The following is a 24063-nucleotide window of genomic DNA, read 5'->3' as shown; positions in this document are numbered from 1 at the left end:
CCTCATTTCTCTTCTGTCTGTTCCTCTTTGGAAGTTTGTTTCATGAACATATACAGCTCTGGTTTATTGATGATGTCCATGGTCGTATTATTTTATTCTTTTTTTTTTTTTCTTTAATACTTTTTACCTTTTTTTCCCCCTTAAACCAAGGAACCTAGAAGAGATTTGGTTAGCTTTATTGTTTCTACTGTGAAATGTGATTTGAAAATGTTGATTCAAGTGGCTAGCTTAGTGCTTGGAATTGTGGGTGCTGGAGAAAGAGGAACTGAACTCACTGAAATGTAAATTTTGGTTTTGCTAATGACTGCAGGTGTGGCTTATACCTTAAAACTTTTGGATCAGTACCAGGAGTTTGATTCACTTCATTGGTTCCAGTCTGTTAGAGAAAAATACATAAAGGAGATAAGAGCAGTTGCTAAGCAACAGAATGTGCAGTCAACTAGCCAAGATGAGAAGTTGCTACAGACCATGAACCTCACTCAGAAGCGACTGGAGGTCTATCTACAGGTAGTGGCCCTCGGATCCAGATCCCTCTGACTAACTTGTGATGTGCATTACACTTGATATCTGAAGCCATCTGAGATAATAGCAGTAAAAAGAATACATGTTAGAATTGGTATTTGGAAACCATTTGGTCATAAAAAAAATAGATTGGGCTGGGCAACATGGCTTAGTGGAAAACATGCTTGTCCTGCAAGCCTGAGGGCTGGAGTTGAGATTCCCCTGAACCCTGGAAAGGCTGGGAAGGCATAGTTCCTGTAATCCTCACACTTAGATGACAGATTCAGGAAGGACCTTCCAGCAAGCTGGCTAGCTAGTCTACCCAGAATCAGTGGGCCCTAGGTTTGAGTGACAGACCATGCCTTAATAAATGAAGTGAAGAGTGATTGAGGAGGACACCCAACTTCAACTTTGGACACACACACATCCACGCATGTGCGCGCACACACACAAACACAGATACTCAACCTCACATGTGAACAGGCTTGGACACAGCGTACACACGTGCACAAGAATGTCCACGGTACTTAGAGCTCCTTTGGAGACATCAAAATACTACTTTGTTGTTTTGCTGTAAGTATTTACTTTTTTATTTCAAATTTTCTCATGTAGGAATTTGAACTGCTTTATTTTTCACTGAGCAGTGCAAGAATTTTCTTCAGAGCAGACAAGACTGCGGCTGAAGAGAACCAGGAAAAGAAAGAGAAGGAAGGTTAGTGAGTGACATAATTGTGCGAAGATCAGTGAGTCTTGACAATAGACACCAGTGTTCCATTTTCTTGTCAGATTTCTAGTTTAACGTAATCTTCTGGAAAATAATTAAGACCTAGAAATTAATGTTTTACTAACACCCGATGGTTCCCATGTGATGTGGAAGGAAGGTTTGTTTATTCCTAAGTCCGTGTTCTAGGTCATTTCACAGAAACAAACTGAGCAAGTAGCTTCCTTTTCCTTACTGCTCAAGCCTGTATGGGGGGAAGGAAGAAGGAGGCTGACGAACTGCGGCTGGAAACAGCTGTGCTGCACAGATGACCAAAGTGACAGTGGGTTTAAGGCGGTGTGGAGACCCCTGGGATGTGGAGTGCATGATAAAGAGCATCCACTCTGCACAGTGAGGTCCATGCAGCAGAGAATGCTGTGCCTGGGAGTTGTTTCCATTTGAGCCCCTATGGAACTCCTTGTACCCGTTCTAGTCTGTGGGTAATGGAGGCGTACAGACTTCATTCAGTGTGCAGAGCCTTGTGCCCATCTAGTCTGTGGGTAATGGAGGCTTACAGACTTCATTCAGTGTGCAGAGCCTTGTGCCCATCTAGTCTGTGAATGAAGGCTTACAGACTTCATTCAGTTGTAGCACGAATATTAAAAAGGTCTTATTAATAAAAACAAATCTGAGGCCAGTTATTGGGGTGAATCCTGGAAGATCAGAGAAGCAGAACAAGCCACAGCCACCTCACCTTGCCAATTCCTCAGCTGGTCTTATTTCCTCAGACTGAATGTCTCTGAATCCTCACCCCAAATGGATCTCAACTGAACAACTGCTCAAAAGCCTAAAAGCTTAACTAGGCCTCTAGTTCCTGGTCCTCACTCCTTGTATACCTTTTTGCTCCCTGCCATCACTTCCTGGGATTAGGCATCACCATGCCTGGCTGTTTCCAGTGTGGCTTTAAACTCACAGAGATCCACATGGATCTCTGCCTCTGGAATGCTAGAATTAAAGGTGTGTGCTACCACTGCCTAACCTCTATGTTTAATACTGTGGCTGTTCTGTTCTCTGACCCCCCAGATAAGTTTATTGGGGTGCACAATATATCAACCACATTTCTTCTTTTTTGTCTAAATAATAAAAGAAGCTTATAACTGATATAAGATAAAGTATATACTTTATTCAGTGTGCAGAGCCTTGTACCTGTTCTAATCTGTGGGTAATGGAGCTTTACAGACTTTAATCAGTGTGCAGAGCCTTGTGCCCATCTAGTCTGTGGGTAATGGAGCTTTACAGACTTTAATCAGTGTGCAGAACCTTGCTCAGAGCTTCACTGTTAAGTCTCCATTCCTCTCAGACTTGACATGGGAAAATAATTGTCTGTTCTGAGGAATACATGGTTCATTTTTTTCTTTTGTGGAAATTATGAAACTTAACACAGGTACAGGAGCTAGGTAACATTTAGAATTTTATGGGTTTTTTTTCTTGTTTTTCTTATTTGTCATGTTAATTTTCATAAATTGAGCTGTAAAATATTTTCATAAGGTGGTTTTTAAATTTTTTTTTTTTTTTGCGGTGAGTGGAGGCTGTTTCTTTGGGTAGACTTATGTGAACAAGTTTATTCTTTTCAGTATTGCATATGTTAAATGTTACTTATCAGTGCTAGGTATTAGAAACATATCCAGGTATTTTTTTTTTTTGGTTTTTCGAGACAGGGTTTCTCTGTGTAGCTTTGCACCTTTCCTGGAACTCACTTGGTAGCCCAGGCTGGCCTCGAACTCACAGAGATCCGCCTGGCTCTGCCTCCCGAGTGCTGGGATTAAAAGCGTGCGCCACCACCACCCGGCTAAGGTATTTTTAAAATCTGAACTAACAAGCATGTGCTGAAAATGACTCCAGATGCTTAGTCTCTATAAAGTGACAACTTGTCCATACTGTTGTTTGGGTTCGTGTTCAAGGTAACATGAGCAGGCAAGTACGTCTGAAGGAGTGTGCCGTGGGATCCTCTAAGTGTGAAGTCACAGTTGTTGCTTTGGTTTTGCTGAGGCATTCCCTAGTGCAACTGACAGAGCAGGCGGCAACTACGTTATGTCTGTGCTCTAAGGCCTGAAGCATGAAGCAGCCACAGTCAGCCTGGCCTTGAGGCTCATGCTGGGGAGCTCCTGGCTGTGCCTTCTTCCTCAGCACTGTTAGGGCACTGTCTGGTCAGGTTACTCACAGGCCTGCTCAGTCTTCTCATCTCATTACGACTGTGTTGAGCTGCAGTTGGCTCAGTGATGAGAGCTGTTTAGTACATTAGTCAAGTGACTGTCATCTGCTGACAGACAGTATGTGCTAATGTACATTTTGCACAAAGTGCCAATAATTTGTTGGCACAAATAATAAAAGACTGCAGTGGTAGCACATACTTTTAATCTCAGCACATGAGAGGCAGAGGCCAGCCTGGTCTTTGAATTTGAGGCCAGCCTGGTCTATAGAGAGTTCCAGGACAGCCAGGAATACACAGAGAAACACTGTCTCAGAAAAAAAAAAAAACCAAACAAACAAAAAAAAAAACAATAAAAATAAAATAAATAAATTAGGAGCTAGGGCAATGGCTCATGCCTGTAATCTTAGTATTTGGGAGGCTAAAGCAGAAAGATTCCCTGAGTTCAAGGCTACAATGGGCTACATAAACTCTAGACCAGTCTGGCCTGCAAAGTCTCAAAAAATAAAATAAGGGGCTAGGGAGATTGTTCAGTAGAGAAAACTTGTAGAGAACCTGAGTCGAATCTCCAGCATGCATGTAAAAGCCAGGCATGGTGGCTGGCATGTGTCTGCAAACCCAGCTCACCCATAGGGCCAGCCAGGTCTAGCCAAGCAGAAAGCTCTGGGTTCTGTTTTAGAGACCCTGTTTCAAAGAATGAGGGGCTGAAGAGATGTCTCTGCAGTTAAAAGCACTGGGTCTCTTCCAGATGATGTGGGTTTGGTTCACTTACCAACACCCACATGACAGTTCACAACCATCTGTAACTCCTGTTCAGGAGATCGACACCCTCTTCTGGACTCCTTGGGCACCACACATGCATGTAGGCAAAATACCCATACACAAAAGAAAAAAAAATTTTTAATGAAGAAAATGATAGAGGTAGATACCCAGTGTACACATACATCCATACTGTAAACACAAACTAAGTAAAATAAATACTCTTCACTGGTTACTCCTCTGGACTGTTCTGACACATACATTCTAGCTGTGCTTCCTCAGTAATGGCAGTATATCATGATGGTGGGTTCTTGTCTGGCTTAGCTGGACACAAGGAAGATTTCTTAACGTTTAAACAAACTAATGTAATTTGTGATGTTAGAAAAATACTTCATGGATGCAACTTTATAAATTGGCATTTAGTAGTATAGCTTTTTTCAAATTGTATTTATTTCTTTTTAAAAATTGATGAATATTTCCATTGATATTTTCACTCTTGCTTTCAGAAGAAACTAAAACAAGCAATGGAGATGTACCTGAGGGTACTGTGTCTGCGGATCCTGTTGTGAAATGATGGTATGAATCATCAGAATTGTCATGATACTTTGCCAGTGACATGGATGATACAGACTGCTTGATAAATGTCATTTCCTAGGTCACATCATGGAAAATTCTGTATGGCAGTGCTCTGGAGTCAAGCCCATTTTATTTCTAAAGCTCTAGTTTTCAAGGGCTGAGAAACAGATATTAAAGTTGGATCTTTGTCTGGAGTGTAGGCTAAAGATGCTCCTGCAAAACTCTGTGACAGTAAGCTATGGAAGGGAAAGTCCAGATTCCCAAACCATCGCTTCCCATCTCCTGTACTCTGTGTGTGTGTAATCTGTGTATGTCTTTGATCCATGTTGATCTCAAGTCATGGGAAAGCCAGTTCATATACTGTCCACAGCCAGTAAATACTCGACTTAAAGAGTTGAGCTTGAAATTTATGAAGCATCTGTATCAAAGACTATGTGAGGGTGCGTTGATGCTAGAGGTGAGTATGCACAGCGTGACCATCTGTGCACAATGTGGCTAACTGGTGATCCTGCCTGTGTCGTTCAATTCTGTGTGACTCACATGAGCTGCTGGTGTCTTTGATGAGACATTTTATAATAGTTTACATTGCTTTGGGAACATTTATCCTCCAACAGTTGCTTTAAATTTAAGATTTACTTAATCTTCAAAGAAAACTCAGATTAAGCCATAGACTCCCACTTGAAGCTTCACTATGTTTGAAGGCACTCTTGTGATACTGGGGAAAAAAAGAATGAATTATCCTACATCCAAACTCAGGTTTCTTCATTACATTAAATTGAAATTTTGGTGGCAGTTTAGACAGATTTTTACTTTAAATCCAGTGTAATCTAAGACATATGCTTAAATAATAACTGCACTATGGCAGGCTTTCAGTAATTTACCACTGTGAGAATGAAACTAGTAAGTCACTTTCTGATTTTAAAAGAATGAAAGATTGTGAGTAAATTTAGTTCCCAACGAGCTACTAGCTTTATTTTTATAAAAGTATGCTAGTTAATAGTTAAGTAATCATGGCCTTTTGAATATATAATAAAATGATGCCTTTGGGATGAAAATGAAGGTTTAAAACTTTAAATGTAATGCAGACATTTTCTAGAAATGCTTGTTTTTCTATTGCATTTGCCTGCTTAACCATTTCTTTGGATAAATCTTGCAAATAATCCTAGCAGATTTCTGACATGGCTCCTTGGTTCTAGCTTTTGGAGTGGAGATACTGGGCCCTGCCTCAACTCACTGGTTAGGCTTGGGAACTTTCCCAGCCCAAGCTAAATACTATGACTGTTAAGTCAGAGGAAACAGAATAGATTGGAAATGTTTTTTTATTATGTAAACATGGCTTAGAGAATTATGAACAAAGGAAGTATTAAAGGCATTTAATGTTTGTAATTGATACTAACTGTAGAGATGGCCCTAAAGCATGCTGCATAATTAATAATTTATATTTTCATTATTATAAATGTTTATATTAATGATACTGGATTTGATTATATCAGATTAGTCATCATTTTATAGGACCAGTATGTTCTTTCTTTTTTAAAAAATGTTCATTATTCCTGCACATAGAATTCACATACTGACTCCCTGAACACTTAAAATTGGGAAGAAAGTGACTGATAATTGTTTTATCTTTAGTTAGAAGTAATGTCACTACAATCTGGATAAACTATAATAAGTTCCTGTATTTGAAATAAAATTTCTGAAGAGAGAAGTATTTAAATGGTATTAACCTGCAGAGCTACAGGGCTTCAGTGTATTCACGCTTGAGTTAATGTATACATTGGATGATGGTTTTCCCTGCTAACTATTTTTTCAGAAATACTGTAATTTAAATATTAACATGAGTGTTTTGTTGTAAATTCACAGAAAACTTAATGATGTTCCAATTCTCAGGAATTAAGAACTAACCATAACATTGTGAGTTCTAATTAGATTTTGTAAAAGACAGTAAGTTTGTTATCTCACTTGAGTGTGGAGGGAGGGGTCTCCTTTTCCCCAGCTCTAATAGAATACATGATGTATAATAAAACATTAATAAATACAATTTCAAAGTTGTCCTTTTCTTGGATGTTTATGGCCAGAGCTGAATGTCCTCAGCAGTGTGTGTTCTTAACGTGGTTTTGGTGGTATGTGGAGCTGAAGACTGACAGACAAGTTGTCTGCTGAGTGGTACTCCATCCTGGGACCTTTCTGAGGTTCTTTTACCAAAAATGCATGCAGTCTCTCTCTCTTTCTCTTTTTAAAATAATCACCGTATGCATATAAGCAAAAACTTCCAAGTATGGGGTTGGGTTGCATGTCTGTATATTCCGATAAGGGATTTTCCTTTCCTTCATCAATTCTTGATCATTCACAGGTTGATTCTCTCAACTAAGAAGAACCAACATGAAGTTACTTTCTTTCCTAGTCCTGGGAAGGGGTTCCAAGTTTCTGTGACGTGTTAGAATAACTTACCTGTTTACAAACAGGAATTGTTCTGAAATCATAATAAACAACAGTTTTCATTTTTCCCTTAGAGAAAGTCTTGCTGTCTGTAGCTCAGCCTGACCTTACACTTGGAGTGTCCTTGCTTTGGCCTGCCATGTGCAGGGGTTACAGGTATGCGCCATGTTACATTACAGGTTACAGCTGCAGCTTATGTGGGGACATGAGCTGGAGAAACAGCTAACTGCTGCCTTTTTTTTTTTTTTTTTTTTTTTTTTTTTTTTTTTTTTAATGTAGCACTACACTGATAGGGTAGAGATGCAGGAATACCACCATAGACCATGGTCTTCATGCTGGGCTGCTGGATGAAAAAACACTAGATTTGTTCAGCGTTAGTTTGGCATAATTCTCCAGCTTCATGTGACAGACATTATTTTAAGTGAAAGGATATAGAAATCTTTTAGAAATTAAGCAAAATCACGAGGCTATGTAGATGATGATGGCAAAGTTAGAGTTCAGCTCATACAAAGTAAGTGCTTATATGTAGTCGATTACATAAAAAAGTTTAGCCGGTAAGTAGATTTCCTCCTTCCAGTGGTGTGGCTCTTTACCACTTGGCCTACTGGATATCCTGTTCCCATCAGTGAAGGTACACTCAACAATGTAGTTGATACATACCTGATATCATAATTTTGGATCATGATTAAGAACTTTTACAGATCTGTGTGTAGTGAGACATTTTTTAGTAATGCTACCATTAAGGTGAAGGGGATTAAAACATCCATAAGCACGACCTATATAAAAAGTTATTAAAGTATTTAATTTTTGGATTTGCACAAAAGGTTATGAAATGTGGTATTTGCTGCGCCCATGACCAAGAGGTGGCTCAGTGGTTAAGAGCACTGACTGATGTTCCAGAGGACCTGAGTTCAATTCCCAGGCTGTCCAATGTCTGATCATGCCAAGATTTAAAAAAAAAAAAAAAAAAAGATTCATGTGACCCCTCTCCCTTTCCTTTTAAGAGGTCATGTACAATGGCAAGAAGCACTGCCTCCTTTGGGCCCTATAGCCCAACGTCATGGGCAGAGTAAATACCACAATGAAACTTTAAAAAAACCACTCATCTCTGGTATTGGTATTACCTTCAAAATTAATGCATCGAGAACATTTGGAGATTGCTTTGTGTCTAAGGTTATGTACATATCACATAGTAAGTGGTTAGAAGCACAGATTCTGGAGCCATATGGATTCCAGTGTCAACTTGCCTAGAAGCCAGGTTATTGATCCTGTCTGTTCTGTGCTCCATGTCCTCCAGCAGAAGTTGGAACAATAGTAGTATTTAGCTCAAAGGAAACAGTACTTTAGAGCCAGGCATGGCTGAATATACCATATTCTAGCATTTGGGAGAGAGCCAGGGGGAATCTTGAGTTTGTGGTCAGCCTGGGCTAGGTGGTAAGACTGTGTCTCTAAAAAGGAAGAAACGACACTCGGTACTTACTGAGTTTAGTTCCCGTGTACGAAGTGCTGTTAATACTAGCTAGTGTAACTTTTAGGTTGTTACCTCAATTTCCTTAGGTAGAAACACATTTGATGTGTGTGTGTTACTAATCCCCGGTAAGTGGCTCAACTGCTCCCATTATCATTAATGTGTGTATGTGGGGGGGGGGGATTAAAATATCTATGAAATATATATATATATGGTTTATTAAAAAGTGTTTATAGAATGCACAAAAGGTAACCTGAAAAAGGCAGTCTGAAGATGAAGACTAACCCCACACTGGGAATGGAAATTGGCAGCTAACTAGCTTCTCAAAAAGTCCTTCCCACCATTCAGTTGGGCACATGATAATCTTGCTTTTAATGCATTAGTGTACATTTTGGTAAGTTGAGACAAAGGACCAAGTCACTCATTGCTTCTGCCTTTGAAAATTTAAAAATATGTAATGCATATAATCGAAACACTTGGAAAGCCACCAGGTAGGGTGAGACCTTAGACATCCTCACTGCTCCTCCAGCTCCTCTGGGGTCTGGTGGTAATGTCCCTACTTTTCACAGCCTGTGCTTTGCCAAGTAATACAGGTCAGTTAATAGAAATGAACCTGTTGTGATCGTATGCCTTTGATTCAGTGTTCAGAAGTTCTCTTATGTTGAGTCATCGCTATAGCTGATTAAGTGTTCCTTCTCTCATATCTGGTTACATGCACACCAGTGTTTAATTCTTCTGTTGATGGTAAGTGGGTTTCTGTATCTGGGATAGTGCAATCGTCTTCATAGACATGGTGCACGTACTGAAACTGCCAGGACACGTGCATTTTGGATTGCACTATGGAACATGGAACTGACCCCCATGCCATTCATGGAAATGATCCATTGCTTTATTCCTGCCATCTGCTCTGCATGTGTGGCTTTCACTTCCGGGTTATTTGAAGCAGCATAGTTGTTTCCAAGCCTTGTAACCTATGAAATGCTTTCATAACTTTCTGTGTCCTAACAAAGTCTTTTATATATTTAGGCCCTTGGTCTTGTGTGTTTGGTTGTCTTTGCTCAGTTGATGTTTTCATTCTGTCCGTGATATCTTTGGGTGTGGTTAGTTTCAGTTAGTTTTTTGTTTGGCTCGGAGATTGCATGGCTTGTTTTAACCAGTCTGTGTAGTGTGTTAGTGGGTGTTTGCTGTATGTGGTACTAGGAATTGAACCCAGGGACTTGTTCATGGCAAGCAGGGGCTATTCCTCTGAGCCACAGCCCTAGTCTAGAGTTTTAGTTTTCATCTTAATTGTCACTGAGCTTCATCTCTTTGATCCTCTCTGAAAAGTTGTAAGCAAGAAAAGTTTAGATGACTGTCAGTCACTGACAAACAGTTGTTACAGAAACTTGTAAGATACCTGTAAGCTCACTTTAGGTTACAGACTCTCAGGTTAATTTAGGCCAGCTTGCTGAACTTGACGCACATGTCAAAGTGTGGTCCCTCTAACAGAGCTTGTGTGGTATCCTAGTTTTCGGTGGTTAAAGGTTTGTTGTTTCTTTTTGGTGTATATGCATCTGTAAATGTTCATATGTGTGCACATCTGCATTCCAGAGGATGGCGTTTGGAGTCTTCCTCTGTTGCTCTCCACTTGATTTGAGACAGGCTCTCTAACTAAAACGGACCTTCCTGATTTATTGGAGTTTGAGTGGTATAACACTAGATGGCCAGCAAGCTCATAAGGTCTTTTTGCTTGGACAGCAAGCGCTTTACCTGCAGAGCGAGCCTTGTATGTTTTTTGAGACAGGATTTTGTTGTTTAGTTCAGGCTGCTTTGAAGTCCATACATGGCCCAGGCTGGCCTTGAACTCATCTTCCTTTAGCCCCAAGTGTCAAAAATGTAGGTGTACCACTGTCAACTAACATCCTGATGACACCTATAACCCCAGCATTTAGTCAGAAGCAGGACTGCATGGCCAGCCTGGGCCACATAGCCAGACTATAGTTTTCTTCCATGGATGGTCTGTAAACTAACACAGTAAGCAAAGAAAGAAATGAAACAGTATTTTTTATTGCTAAATTATTACAAAGATAGGTTGAAGTTGGTTACAATTAAGTATGTTGCATGATTTCAAGATCTTTATCTCTATTTCATAATTAGCAGGATTGGAAATTGGTCTGGGACTCCAGGAACCAAAAACATCAGGGTAGAAACAAGAACTTCACACCGAGCCCCACTGCCAGCTGAGCTTCAAGTTGAGTTCTAAAATTAACTGATCCCTTTGAGAAAGGTTCTGGCTCAGAAGAAACAGGAACTAGAAGAGCCCTTGCTCACAGTGAATAGCCACAAAAAGTAGACACATCTAAGAGGCCCTGAAGCCTTTGAATGAAAGCTGGTTCAGAAAGGTCCTGTTGTGAAGACTTGCTGTCTTCGCTAGTGTTTGAGACCAAACTGCATAGCAATGCCAAGAGGTCCAGGTAGGAGACCAGTGGGTTATAAATACATTTTCAGAATGACAGGCACTTAAAAACTATGTAAAATATAAAAATAGACCATATTAATAAGAACTATTTAGTATTTAACAAATTGTAAATCCAGGCTTTTGCCATTTTTAAAAAAGGATCATAGAAACTGAAGTGCCATCCAGATAAAGTGAACAATGCGTTTTTACAGTTCTCATTCTGGGTACCTGGCAGTACAATCTAAAGCAAAGACTTACCACAAAGCACCCAACATAGCATTTGTAGATGGGCAGGCGTGCTGTCACCCATTTCTCACTGTTCCCTCCCAAGTTGTGTGTCAAGGCATCCAAGGGCACATTCACATGTGACTGCCAGCATTCTGAAATCAGATCAGTGTGCCTGCACGTCAGAGAAGTTGAAAACCCCTTAAGGAGGTGGCTCTCCTTCCAAGCGCTCTGACCCCAGATGCCCAAGCGAGTTACGCTTCAGATTCTGCGCCTCTGCTGTCACCTGGACTTCCGCCAGTGCCATCTGTGTGATCGTTTAACAGTACATACTTTCCATCATTGGTTAGTGGTAGAGACAGCATTAATTGAGCCAGTGCTTCTGGATCCTGAAGTTAAGAGAGTTTAAAAGGGGGGGAAAAAGAAAAAGCTTAAGATGCACTTAAACCCCTGTGGCTTGTCCTCCAGTGTTCTGTGCTGTAGCCCCATTCCTCCTAACTAGTCTCTGGGCTGTCAACTGAGGAAACTCAAGGAGATTACTTCTAGATTCTATGCTGGCTCTCCTCTTATAGAAACATGATTAATGTACCCAATTTATAACCGTCTTCCTCCAGAGTCCAGGGTAGCCCCTTCATAAAAGTTGTTTTCCACATCTTTAAAAGCCTGTCTGTCTTTTATTATGCATCAGGAGTTGGCAAAAGCTGTAGAGGAGCCCACTGTATACACCTGTCCTCACATCGCTTATGGTTGCTTTAGTACTACAGTGGAATTGAGTAATTAGAGTGCAGCAAGATCAAGTGTGTGCACTTCTGACCTAGACCATTACATTCTAATCTGCAGCATTTCCTGCCCTCTTGGGCAAGCTGAAGCTTAAAAATCACTTCAAGAGCTTTTTGATCAATGCAAGATTGTAAGCTGTTGAATAACAGTGAGGTCTCTGTTCACTTCTAAGTTCCTAGTTGGTGGTTGTCGTGCTGCTGGCCTGGAGCTAGGTGGTAGTGCAGGGGATGAGTACTTTTAAGTTTGAATTGAGTACTGAATCTTAATTTGAAAGAACTCTAGCCAGTTTGAATGCAAGCAAGGAAATTAGTAAAGCTAAAGCTGCAGCAGTGCTACTCCATTAGGAGGAAAGATGTGTTACCAGAGGGAGTCACCTGATTGCACAGAGCTTGTTAGAAAGCTTGAGAGAAATCCAAACTTGAGCACAACGTGAGTATCAGTTTTCTTTTTGAGAGTCTTACTGTGTCTATAAATGTCTTTTGAGGAGTTACTAAACCAGTGCTAAAATGTTTCTTACCTTTTGAACCTCAATAATTTCTTTCCCCAAATTAATAGCATAACATATCTGTAGAAGACAAGAGAAAGAGTGTTTGGTCAAGGTAGAAAGAGGTGGCGTCATAGAGACAGTGGTCTGAGGAGCAGCGAGGTTGCTGGCTGTGGGAGCTTTGGTCAGTGGCCCTGTTAGGTAAGTGAAAGACCCAGGTTACTCCACTATCTACAGTTCTTAGCAGGATATTTCCCCCTAGATGTTCATATTACCCAGTGGTAAACAGTGAAAGGACTGGTTTTGATAAATTCTAAATACCAGTGTTTTTCATACAAAAGAACAGTTTTGATGTTCTTTCCTTGGTTTCTTCTGAGACGATTTTCTCTTGTAATTTTTGCTTTTATTTAAAACAGTGGTTCTCAACATGTGGGTCACGACCCCTTGGGGTGGTCAGACAACCCTTTCACAGGTGTCCTCTAAGACCACTGGGAAACACAGGTATTTACATTATGAATCATAACAGTAGCAAAATTAGTTATGAAGTAGCAACAAAAATAATTTTATAGTTGGGGGTCCCTACAGCATGAGGAACTGTATTACAAGGTCATAGCATTAGGAAGGGTGAGGACCACTGCTTTAAAAGAACAAAGGTGCCTTGTAGCATTCCATGCTACTAAACAATTATCTATAGCTATTAGGGTTGTTGTCTTTAGGTGGAGCCTTCCTACAAGGTATTACTGTCTGAGTATCTGGATGGAGGCATGAATAATTAGCCAGTTAGATATTCAGATGGATAGTGAAAACCCAAACCCATTAAAAATAGCCAGTATTATTGAGGTGTGTGGCGGGGGAAAGAGATGGACAAACAGACAAAACACCTTTTCGCCTTCTGAGTTGCTTTCAAAAATGTATGTGCTCAGGGACTCTTCTCCTGTGGACTCTGGCACTCGGATGACAAAGCCGACCAGCCTTTTGTTTTCTTGATGAGCAGCAAACTGTGTGACACTGGTAAGTTCAAACTTGAAGGTGGAGGGGGGGACAGGACAGGGGACAGAATGAATAATCACACAACTGGAATTTCAAAACAAGCACAACTATTTTCTATGGAAGAGTTGAAGAAGGCTGCATTACAGGGGACAGGATGGTCATGGAACTTGGCCAATGATCACGTGCTGGGTAGGGTCTCCAGCCAACAGGAGAACTGAGGTATAAACATTAAGGTGTAGCAGGTACTTACACAGGCTCTTGACACTTGAGTCTGAGGATCTATCAACCTGAAATTGTAAGACTCATTATTACACACATATTGGTCATACTCAGAAGTTTATAGGTCATCATGAAATCACACAAATGTCCCATATGTGAAAAGCAAGGCCTGCTTCAGGGGAAGATGACAGTCCTGTGTGAGCCTGTGCTGTGGTTTCTGCCTTTGTTGAACCGGTGTGTGAAAGCCAAGGTACCTGGTGTGGAAGAGTCCACAGCAAATGGAAGGGTAAGTCCCCAGCACTCAGCACTGTGGTTTCTGTATCTGATGCATAACACGGGCAGATCATGTCCTGTGTGGTCTCCACATTGACACACTCACTAGCAACTTCAACTGCCCTGAAGTGCCGAAGCACTTTGCTACATTTCACTCAGAGAAGGAATGGTGAGAGGACAGGAGGGTTCTGGGTGAACTCTGTGTGACTGCGCCTCTAAAGGCCATTAAGGGATCTGGGGATGGTGCAGTGGGTAAGAGCACTTGCTCTGGGAGAACCCCCAGCACTGATGTTAAAAGGCAGGTGTGGTTGCATGAACCTGTAACTCCAGCCTTTAGCGGGGCTGGAGATCCTGGGAGTCTGCTGAAGGTGGAGAGCAATACCTGATGTCTGTCTCTGGCCTCCACATGTATCCAAGGGGGCACGTAACAGGCCAAAAATAATGACTACCTCTTGAATGCCTCTTCTGTTTTTAAATCTTTAAGTTTTGTCCAATGATAATACTGCTGAATCTTGGCACTGTACTAGAGAATTTGCTAATATTGTAAACAGATACAGTTCTACTTCTGGTGTTAAAATTAATTGACAACATATGGTGTCATACATATTGAGAGACTGATAAAAATATTACAGGTGAAAGCAAAATATAGTTTGTAATAATGTCTAGAATAAGCAAATATGCAGAGATTATTTTAGATTTCAAGCATGTGTCAATTTCTATAGAATTGTTAAGTAGGGTTTTATTTGTAAATATTTATTCTTGGGAATAAGGTCCCTAACCCAAAGGGGGGGGGCAGATTTAAATAATGAAGTGGGCTGGAAAGATAGATGGCTCAGTGAGCAAAGGCATTTGCTGCCTGATGACTTGGGCTTGGTCCCTGGAATTGACTTGACATTGTTGTCTTCTGACCTCCACACATGCCTGTGGTGTGTACCCACACACAGGTACTGAAGGACAAGCTAAGTCCTGGCACGGCTGGCATGCCTTAGTACTTTCCCTGTGCTACTTCACAGCATCAGCAAGAGGTTTAGGAGATCACCACACCAGGAATGAGCCTAGATATACCAGCTAAAGAAGTGCTACCCTGTAACTCAACCAACCACGCGGAAGACTAAAAACAGGTGAAACTGACTTAGTTCAGTCTCTGCTACCAGTTAGACATGTAATAAACCTAAAGACAGGATTACAAAGGCTTCCCACTGGCACGAGAAACATGTCTGTTCCAGATAAGTAGGCAGCCTGTGTTAACGTGGCTGCAGACTGCACACACACACAAAGTTTCTTTTGGTAATTGGGTTGTTTCTATTTTAGACAGATTGATATTCTCTATTGTGAATTTCTAAGAACAATGTTCTCGGGTGACACCAAATGACTGCACAGCAATGGGATCATTGGGGATAGTCCAGGTTGGACATCCCTAATTGGAAAACTCTTAAACTGGAAATGTGCAGACATGATAGATACCACAGTAAAAATTCCACACTGTGAAACCTTGTTTCTTGTGCAAAATTATGAAAAATATTGTGTATAGTAACACTACCTGTAGGCTATGTGTATAAGATACAAACTTTATGTGTAAATTTGGGCCTCATCCCCAAGATATCTCATTATATAGATGTAAAAATTTGAAAAAAAAAAATCAGAAACACTTCTAGTCCCAGCAGTTCAGGTAAGAAATACTTGGCCTATATTCACTAATAACAGGGATCTTTTACTTTTTGTTTGTTTTTGTTTTTTCAAGACAGGGTTTCTCTGTGTAACAATCCTGTCTGGAACTCACTCTGTAGACCAGGCTGGCCTTGAACGTAAGAGATCCGCCTACCTCTACCTCTGAGTGCTGGGATTAAAGGCGTGCACCACCACCGCCTGGCTAATAACAGGAATCTTAAGACAGGGTTCTCGCTGGCTTCGATCCTCCTGCTCCAATCTCCCTCATGCTGGGATCACATGCATGCATTGTTACATCCAACCAGTTCTTGCTAAAAATGCATGTTTTATTCTGAATATCAAAATGTGGAATGGATGTAAGTAGAAACATTAGCACTACATTCCAGAAGGGTAAAGATTCCCTACACAGGCAATCAGGTGAAGCTAAGGGCTGAAGTGGGCTGAAGGTACCTCAGGGTTTGACTGGTGACCATCAGATGGGATTCCGTGGTGCGGAAGATGTTGTGAATAGCCCGAGCTGCCAGCACTTGTCTCATTGCCTCATAAATCACTTCAGCAGTGTGGTCTGTCTTAACTGCCATTGATCCCAGAAACCGAACAATGAACATCTGCTGCAGAAGAGAGTCTGCAAGAGAGCACGCTCCACTCAGGACCACGTGAATGAGAGGGCACGCTCCACTCAGGACCACGTGAATGAGAGAGCATGCTCCACTCAGGGTCACATGAATGTGCTGATGTACAACCAACAACATGAGCCTGGGAACAGCTGGAAACCTGGGTCTTATTCACTCTTCTGTTTGTTTGTTTGAGAGAGGGTTTCTCTGTGTAGCCTTGGATGTCTTTGAACTCACTCTGTAAACCATGCTGGCTGAGATCCACCTGCCTCTGCCTCCCTAGTGCTGGGATTAAAGGTGTATGCCACCATGCCCAGGTCTGGAGTTAGTTTTATATATGCAGTTTTATTTATTTGAGGCAGGGTCATGCTAAATAGACTAGGTTGGTCTTGAATTCAGACTCCTGTCTCAGGCTCTCCAGTTCTAGGACTATTAGGCATGCCCCATCTCATCCAGCTGAGTCTGAAATACTGTGTGGACGACTGTGCAAAGCTAGTCAGGTACACAGAGCTATCTAGAGCCAATTTTAAAGCACAAGTTGTTGATACAACAACAAAAACTTACCGTAATTCTTTAAGGGTTATTTTTATTTTACATGTATAAGGTTCTGCTTGCATGTACGTATGTGCACCATGTGGATGCCTATGAAAGCCAGAGATGATTTCAGATCCCTCAACTGGAGTTACAGGCAGTCATAAGCAGGCTATATAGGTGCTGGGAACCAAACCCAGCTTGGGGTCCTCTGCAAGCACACTAAATGCTCTTAACTGCTGAGTCCTCTCTCCAGCCTTATGTGTACATGCATGTGCACCTGTACATGGCCGGTGCATGTAGAGTCCAGAGAGGGCATGAGCTGCCATGTGGGTAATGGGTATTGAACCCAGCCCTATGTCCTCTGTAAGACCAGTGAGTGATCCTTGAGCCAGCTCTCCAGCTATCTCGTCTCCTGCAATTCTTAATTATTAAACATGAAGGGAGTCATTGGAAAGAGTTCCATCCTAGTGACAGTCTGAGATTTCAAAATCTGCTTAATTGAATTAGGCCTTGCACTCAGTAATCCTCCTGTCTCAGCCTCCCTAATGATGGGATTACAGATGTTTACTAACACCTCAGCTACTAAGATTCCATTTTAATTATGACCCTTGTTTCCTCTCTGAAAATCTGATTTATATTTAGTTGTGATGGTTTTCTGGGCAGGAACTTCAAAAGGGGCATGGTATGGGTAAAGCTAAAACAGCCATAAATACCTTCCCCTTTGTCCAAGTTTTCTTGGAATAAACAGAGGGTCAAATCTGAATTCCTATCTGCATCTTAGCTCTAGCACATGACTTCTCACCTTCAGGGGCCAACGAGTAAGAACACAAGCCTAGGCACTTACCTTCTGCTTCAGGGAACGACTCATCCTCTGTCTCACCAAAAGGGTTGGTGCGCCTAGGGGAACAGCCAGAGGTCAGCGGTCCTGCCAGTGGCAGCTAACAGGAGCTCAGCACTTAACCCTTAGGTCAGAGGCTCCTATCCCAGGAGCAGTCTCTGGTGCTGAGTAAAGATGCACAAACCGACTTTCACTTTCCCAGACAGCTACCTCAGGTCATACCTGCTGCCTCTGTTCTGCTCAAGGAACTCTGTTGCAGGAAGTACAATATCAAACTGAATGGGTGTCCCAGGTGCAATCAGCTCCTCTGTTTCAGGAACACTGCCTGTTGCTCTGGGAACAATCTTGTCATTTTCTGTGTCGGAATTTTTAATGGTTTGACTAAAATATAAAAAGGAGGAGAAAAAAGTGGAACAAATTTGTCATTTATTTAATGCTGATGTGACTTTTACATGTTGCAATACAAGGGAGCCTTAACCAGTCTCTGTCCATTCTACAAATAAGCCTTCCTCACCTTCACATCCTTGGCTAGAACCCTTCTCCTCCTCACTACCCACAGTCCCTCTGTTGCTCGTTTAGAGACTGGGTTGTTTTTGGAGTAAGGCTACAGGCAGCTCACATTACACACTGACACACAGTAAGTACTGAAAACATGTTAGCTGAGAGAACAAATCTGGACCTGACATTTCATTACAACCTGGCTGTAATTTCCTGATAAGCCCCCTTTCCACTCACCTAATACTACCTCCACTTGAGAGACAACAAACATACCACATGTATAGCACAGTTCCAACTCTCCCACGACCAGCTCAAATTACACCACTGTGATAACGTCTCAGTAAGTCACAGCATTTGTTACCCTGGGTGCCTCCTGAGCACCGCACTGTGGCCCACATGCATCTACAGAGACAGCACCAATAAGGGCAGTGCACTCCTTGCATGGTGGATAGCCTGTCCTACACTCCTGTTTCTTTTTTCTTGAGGTGAAAATGCTGTCATTTAACTTTACCCTTTAAAACTCTTTCTTAAGGTACAGTACAAATTCCTCTGAAGGGCATGGAATGTCACTGCATTTCTATTTCTTACATTGTCTGGACCATAACCCTCAATGATCTTTTCACATCAACGTTTTCTGGTTTCTCAAATATAAGTAACTGAGTACTGTATGGAAACTGCAATGGCTGTGACTTCTATCCAGTGAGATGTGGGTAGAAACAAATGTACCAGCTTTAAGATAGTCCTGTTTCCCACTGACCCCTCTCTCCTATCCAGTGAGATGTGGGTAGAAACAAATGCACCAGCTTGGAGACAGTCCTGTTACCCACTGACCCCTCTCTCCTATCCAGTTTATCCTACAGATAATGCAGAATAATTTTTGTAAACCTGGTTCTGACTGTAGCCTCTTTTCTTAATACCTTCAGCCCTGTCCCACTGCCTATAATTCCTGAGCAAGGATTACTAAGGCTTTTACAATGACTCAAATCCATCTGGTGGCCTTACCTACCATTCTTTTTCATGTACCCAGTGCCAAGTGCATGAACCCCAGGAAGCTGCACAATTAAGAGTTTTCTAAGCACTTCCTTTAGGCCATTAAGTATTTATGGAACATCTGATGGAGTTCTTTCTACCATGCCACTAAAAGTCACAAAGAGTCTTGATTTTTAATATGCCTCTTGATACCTTTAACACAACAAATAAGACAGCCTTCTACTACCTAATTAACCGCTTGAAAACTCCCACTGAGACAAAATGTACGAGTCCTAGAATACATCTTTAAGCAGTGTTCAAAGGAAAAGCTGTATGTACATTCAGTTAATGAAAAGAGCAACCAACACCAGATGTGACAGAGGCTGAGGCAAGGATGTCTGCTGGGACTCTGAGGCCAGTTCAGGTGATATCATGTGACTACCCCATCCCACAGAGCAACAAAACAGCAAATAGACCACCCAAATACTCAATGCTAATAAATGACTGATAGATTTATTAGAAGAATTATGAAAATGTAATATAAGTGAAAACTTAGTAGATGCATACTATACATATGCAGAAAAGGCTCAGCCAATAACACGGACACACAGTTGACTAGGGTTACAGTGCCAAGATGCTAATAGAAGGTTCCTGTCTGCCTTGGACTACTAAGGTCTGGCCCAGTGGACCTGGACAGGGATACTGAACTCAGGTTGGAATACTGGCTCCACCTCTCATCTGTGCTGTGGGTGTGGGTACATTAGAACTTTTTCTGGCCACAACTATTGCTTCTGTTGTACAGGGTACAATGGAATCTTCGGGGTTGTGAGGACTAGAAACAAATTTCAAATTCCTAACAGTTTGGCTCCACAGAAGGTAGTTTTTCCTTGTTCTTTAGTTACCTGGAGCAAGAGCTTTCTTGTTTTTTCCCAAAGCTTGTAATTGGAGTCACTGCCTGAAGAGCCGTCTGGTTCAACTTGATGGCTACTGCCTACATGTAAGCCACAGGACACAGGCTCAGGCCAGGAAGGGACGCCTACCTTCCAGGTGGAGTGCAGGCAGGTACTAATTACCTCTGGGTTGTCCGTCAGGTAGATCTGCCTGGAGATGTTGTTTATTGCACATATCCACTGTGGAGGACATTAAAAAGAACACTGAATCCCAGTTACTCATCACAGGAGGGCAGGGGTGAGACAGACAAAGCTTTACCTCTTCGTATTCCTTTCTGCTCTCTGCTTGGAGAATTATCCCCCTGAAATAAACAAGATGCATCAATGCCTCCTAGGTCTCAGGGACCAAGAAAGTGTTCATTAGACCAACCTGGCACCAGGAAAGCAGCTTGTTAGGATGGAAGGAAAGTGGGGCTGCAGGCCTGGCCTTTCCACCAGAGCACTATATCATCTCTAGGTCTCTTTCTCCTCTATACAGGAGAAGGCTGGACTTGGATCATCTAACCTATGACTACAGTGAGGACTGTCTGGATTCTCTTCTTAGATAATCCAAGGCACTAGGACATTACTCGCCCCTTCTCCAACTGAGGAAGGACCTAATATCTAAGCACTGAAAGTCCATCCACTTAAGGCATTCCACCTTTATGTCGGACTTAGCTCTTTCAGGGACTCTCTGTGGCAGAGGGAACACAGATACCATCTCTGTATCTGGGAAGACTTAGGCCCAGGGGTGTTTAGAAACTACATAGGACCACTAGAATCTGGGCATCTTAGTCCTGAGCCACTGGCCACTGTCAGAGAAAAACAGTCTCTAACTGCTCTGCTAACTTGGGGAAGGCATATCCCACAGGCTCCCACTATTCCCATCACCAGCCTCTAGGCAGGCAAAGCCTGAGGTAATTTCCTAGGATTTAGAACTCTAAACACAAACTGAAACCACTGCTCTACACAAGAGGGGAACCACTGGGATGGGACCTACTGTGATAACTATAGGCTACTACATTTTCAGGTATGACCTTTGGGCCCATAAGGTCCCAAGGTGAGGATAGTGTCGTTAAGTGACACTTCTGTAGAGAATGTACTGCTCACACTTCTGTAGAGAATGTACTGCTCACACTTCTGTAGAGATGTACTGCTCTCACTGTGGAGAATGTACTGCTCACACTTCTATAGAGAATGTACTGCTCACACTCTGTAGAGAATGTACTGCTCACACTTCTGTAGAGAATTACTGCTCACACTCTGTAGAGAATGTACTGCTCACACTTCTGTAGAGAATTACTGCTCACACTTCTGTAGAGAATGTACTGCTCACACTCTGTAGAGAATGTACTGCTCACACTCTGTAGAGAATGTACTGCTCACACTCTGTAGAGAATGTACTGCTCACACTTCTGTAGAGAATGTACTGCTCACACTCTGTAGAGAATTACTGCTCACACTTCTGTAGAGAATGTACTGCTCACACTCTGTAGAGAATGTACTGCTCACACTTCTGTAGAGAATGTACTGCTCACACTCTGTAGAGAATGTACTGCTCACACTCTGTAGAGAATGTACTGCTCACACTCTGTAGAGAATGTACTGCTCACACTCTGTAGAGAATTACTGCTCACACTTCTGTAGAGAATGTACTGCTCACACTTCTGTAGAGAATGTACTGCTCACACTTCTGTAGAGAATTACTGCTCACACTTCTGTAGAGATGTACTGCTCACACTCTGTAGAGAATGTACTGCTCACACTCTGTAGAGAATTACTGCTCACACTTCTGTAGAGAATGTACTGCTCACACTCTGTAGAGAATGTACTGCTCACACTCTGTAGAGAATTACTGCTCACACTTCTGTAGAGAATGTACTGCTCACACTCTGTAGAGAATGTACTGCTCACACTCTGTAGAGAATTACTGCTCACACTCTGTAGAGAATGTACTGCTCACACTCTGTAGAGAATTACTGCTCACACTTCTGTAGAGAATGTACTGCTCACACTCTGTAGAGAATGTACTGCTCACACTCTGTAGAGAATGTACTGCTCACACTCTGTAGAGAATGTACTGCTCACACTCTGTAGAGAATTACTGCTCACACTTCTGTAGAGAATGTACTGCTCACACTCTGTAGAGAATGTACTGCTCACACTCTGTAAAGAATGTACTGCTCACACTCTGTAGAGAATGTACTGCTCACACTCTGTAGAGAATGTACTGCTCACACTCTGTAAAGAATGTACTGTTCACACTTCCAGTTCTGGATGTAAAATGGACTTCTTGGATAGTTTCCTGCCTGCTCTCCTTAGCCTTGTCCCAAAACAGAGGAGTCGCAGCCTTCTCTCAGCCTTCTTTCAGATCTCTGTTGGCAAGCACCTGCTACATCTGTCTTATACACATCATCTCTCCTCCCAATACACAGCTGGATCCTCACCGGGGTTCCTGAACAAGGTGAGGTGGGTCCCAATGGTCACTGCATTTGTTTACAGAGGACAGAAAAACATCCTTGGAAAGAACAAGACCTGCAATGTGGCCTCTCGCGGCCAGGACTGGTACATGGGAACTAGAGCTAGCAGCCTTCAGTAAGGGCAATTCCTACACTGTCCTCCCAAATAAGACATGAGGCATACGGTTTGCCACTGGGCGTGGAGATCTGAAAGCAGTATCGTCGGTCTTCACAATCCACAGCCATCACAGAGCAGTTGTCCAGGTCCTGAATCAAGCCTCCAGCCACAGCTCCCCTGGGCTGGCACATGAGGTTCCCACCTTGGGTGAAGAAGTACAGCCTCTCCCAGGTGGTGGTGACCAGTCCCGTCTTGCTGTGGGAATTGTGTGTGAAGGTTCATTAGCACTAGGACATGGGAACAGCCCCTCCATACCATGCTGCCTGTTCTTAGGAACTGGCACATTTTAGAAGTGTCTTTGCATTAAAGGAAAACTTAGAAACTCACTCTGTGAATAGTGGCAGAAATACAGTTTAGCTTGCGTCATTGGGAAGACGGCTCTGTTCCCGTGAGGAATGACAGAACCAATGCCAGCTATGCAGGCACATGCGCCTGCCGTTGGCTTCCAAACCCACCAGCCCTAACTAGAATCTGTCCATCAGTTAGGAACTGAACCCTGTACCATTTCTCTAGGATGCAGAACTGAACTCTTCTGTGTCTACCAGCCATCAGGGTCACATTGCCTCTCTCCCAATCCTGGGGGCTCTAAATAGAGGACATTCTCATTTGGTGGGCTGCACACAAGAGGAAAATACAGCTTCCTGGCAAAAGCGTCCTAACTTTGTGGAGGTTTTTTTCTTTTGCCCCACAGAACTAATGAGGACATTTAGCTTAGTCTCACACTGACAGGCCGGGGAGAGGCTTCACCTGCAGAAAAGAGCCTCAGAAAAGCCTCATGGCAGAGACACTTTTACTGTTTACTAAATAGCAACTAGGCACAAGGCACTGTGTGTCTTGTTCCAATAATGATTATTTTTTTAAATGGCAACTGCTAACACTGGAGGGCTCCCCACACACTAGAGACTGACTCAACAGCAGTGAAGTAGGAGTCATCCACCTCCCAGCCAGGAATCAGCCACCAGTACCAGTGTACTCTACACCGATGGCCACAGCCTTTGGGGGTCTTAGAAGCAATGACTCCTTTTGTATCTTTTATTCCAGATGGATATTTAAAGACATGATCGCGATGGGTGTGATTCAATCTGGAGAGATCTAACAGACCCTGGCTCTTGCCTCAACGTGGGTCTTTGTGGTACTGCTCTTACCCTTCAGCAGGCAGGGGCTGAGGACTACACTCTCAATAGCCTGGAGTGACATTTAAATGACCATGAAACTAAACAAGGGTGGCCGGCAGCTCCTGGAGTCCAGGGCACTGACTCCAGCCTCTTGGGGCTCAGTTTTCAGCTTTGTCTCAGTGCAGTCTGAAACTTGGGCCC

The 24063-nt window shown here is 42.4% G+C and overlaps 2 protein-coding genes across 7 annotated transcripts in view; one reads left to right on the top strand and one right to left on the bottom strand.

Annotated features, from left to right (window-relative positions):
- Positions 1 to 6796, top strand: part of Washc4 (WASH complex subunit 4) — a 60046-nt gene extending 53250 nt beyond the window's left edge. For 2 of the 3 annotated variants that reach the window (XM_059245176.1, XM_059245178.1), the window contains 3 exons: positions 311 to 507; positions 1114 to 1213; positions 4676 to 6796. In XM_059245176.1, the coding sequence (XP_059101159.1) occupies positions 311 to 507; positions 1114 to 1213; positions 4676 to 4743 (365 nt within the window). In that variant the 3' untranslated portion in view covers positions 4744 to 6796. The remainder of the gene's footprint in view (positions 1 to 310; positions 508 to 1113; positions 1214 to 4675) is intronic. The other variant, XM_059245177.1, reaches the window with a different exon arrangement.
- Positions 6797 to 10682: 3886 nt separating this feature from the next.
- Positions 10683 to 24063, bottom strand: part of Appl2 (adaptor protein, phosphotyrosine interacting with PH domain and leucine zipper 2) — a 48818-nt gene continuing 35437 nt past the window's right edge. For 2 of the 4 annotated variants that reach the window (XM_059245199.1, XM_059245198.1), the window contains exons 11-21: positions 22754 to 22942; positions 20391 to 20433; positions 20255 to 20311; positions 20084 to 20172; positions 17937 to 18095; positions 17721 to 17773; positions 16179 to 16353; positions 13819 to 13855; positions 13460 to 13600; positions 12612 to 12659; positions 10683 to 11703 (exon numbers count right to left, since the gene is read on the bottom strand). In XM_059245199.1, the coding sequence (XP_059101182.1) occupies positions 11569 to 11703; positions 12612 to 12659; positions 13460 to 13600; positions 13819 to 13855; positions 16179 to 16353; positions 17721 to 17773; positions 17937 to 18095; positions 20084 to 20172; positions 20255 to 20311; positions 20391 to 20433; positions 22754 to 22942 (1126 nt within the window). In that variant the 3' untranslated portion in view covers positions 10683 to 11568. The remainder of the gene's footprint in view (positions 11704 to 12611; positions 12660 to 13459; positions 13601 to 13818; positions 13856 to 16178; positions 16354 to 17720; positions 17774 to 17936; positions 18096 to 20083; positions 20173 to 20254; positions 20312 to 20390; positions 20434 to 22753; positions 22943 to 24063) is intronic. The other 2 variants (XM_059245202.1, XM_059245201.1) reach the window with 2 other exon arrangements.

The sequence above is a fragment of the Peromyscus eremicus genome, chromosome 18 (assembly GCF_949786415.1).
Source record: "Peromyscus eremicus chromosome 18, PerEre_H2_v1, whole genome shotgun sequence".
Taxonomy (NCBI): domain Eukaryota; kingdom Metazoa; phylum Chordata; class Mammalia; order Rodentia; family Cricetidae; genus Peromyscus; species Peromyscus eremicus.
Note: the sequence above shows the minus strand (reverse complement) of the source record. Positions and strands in the feature narration are given on the sequence as shown.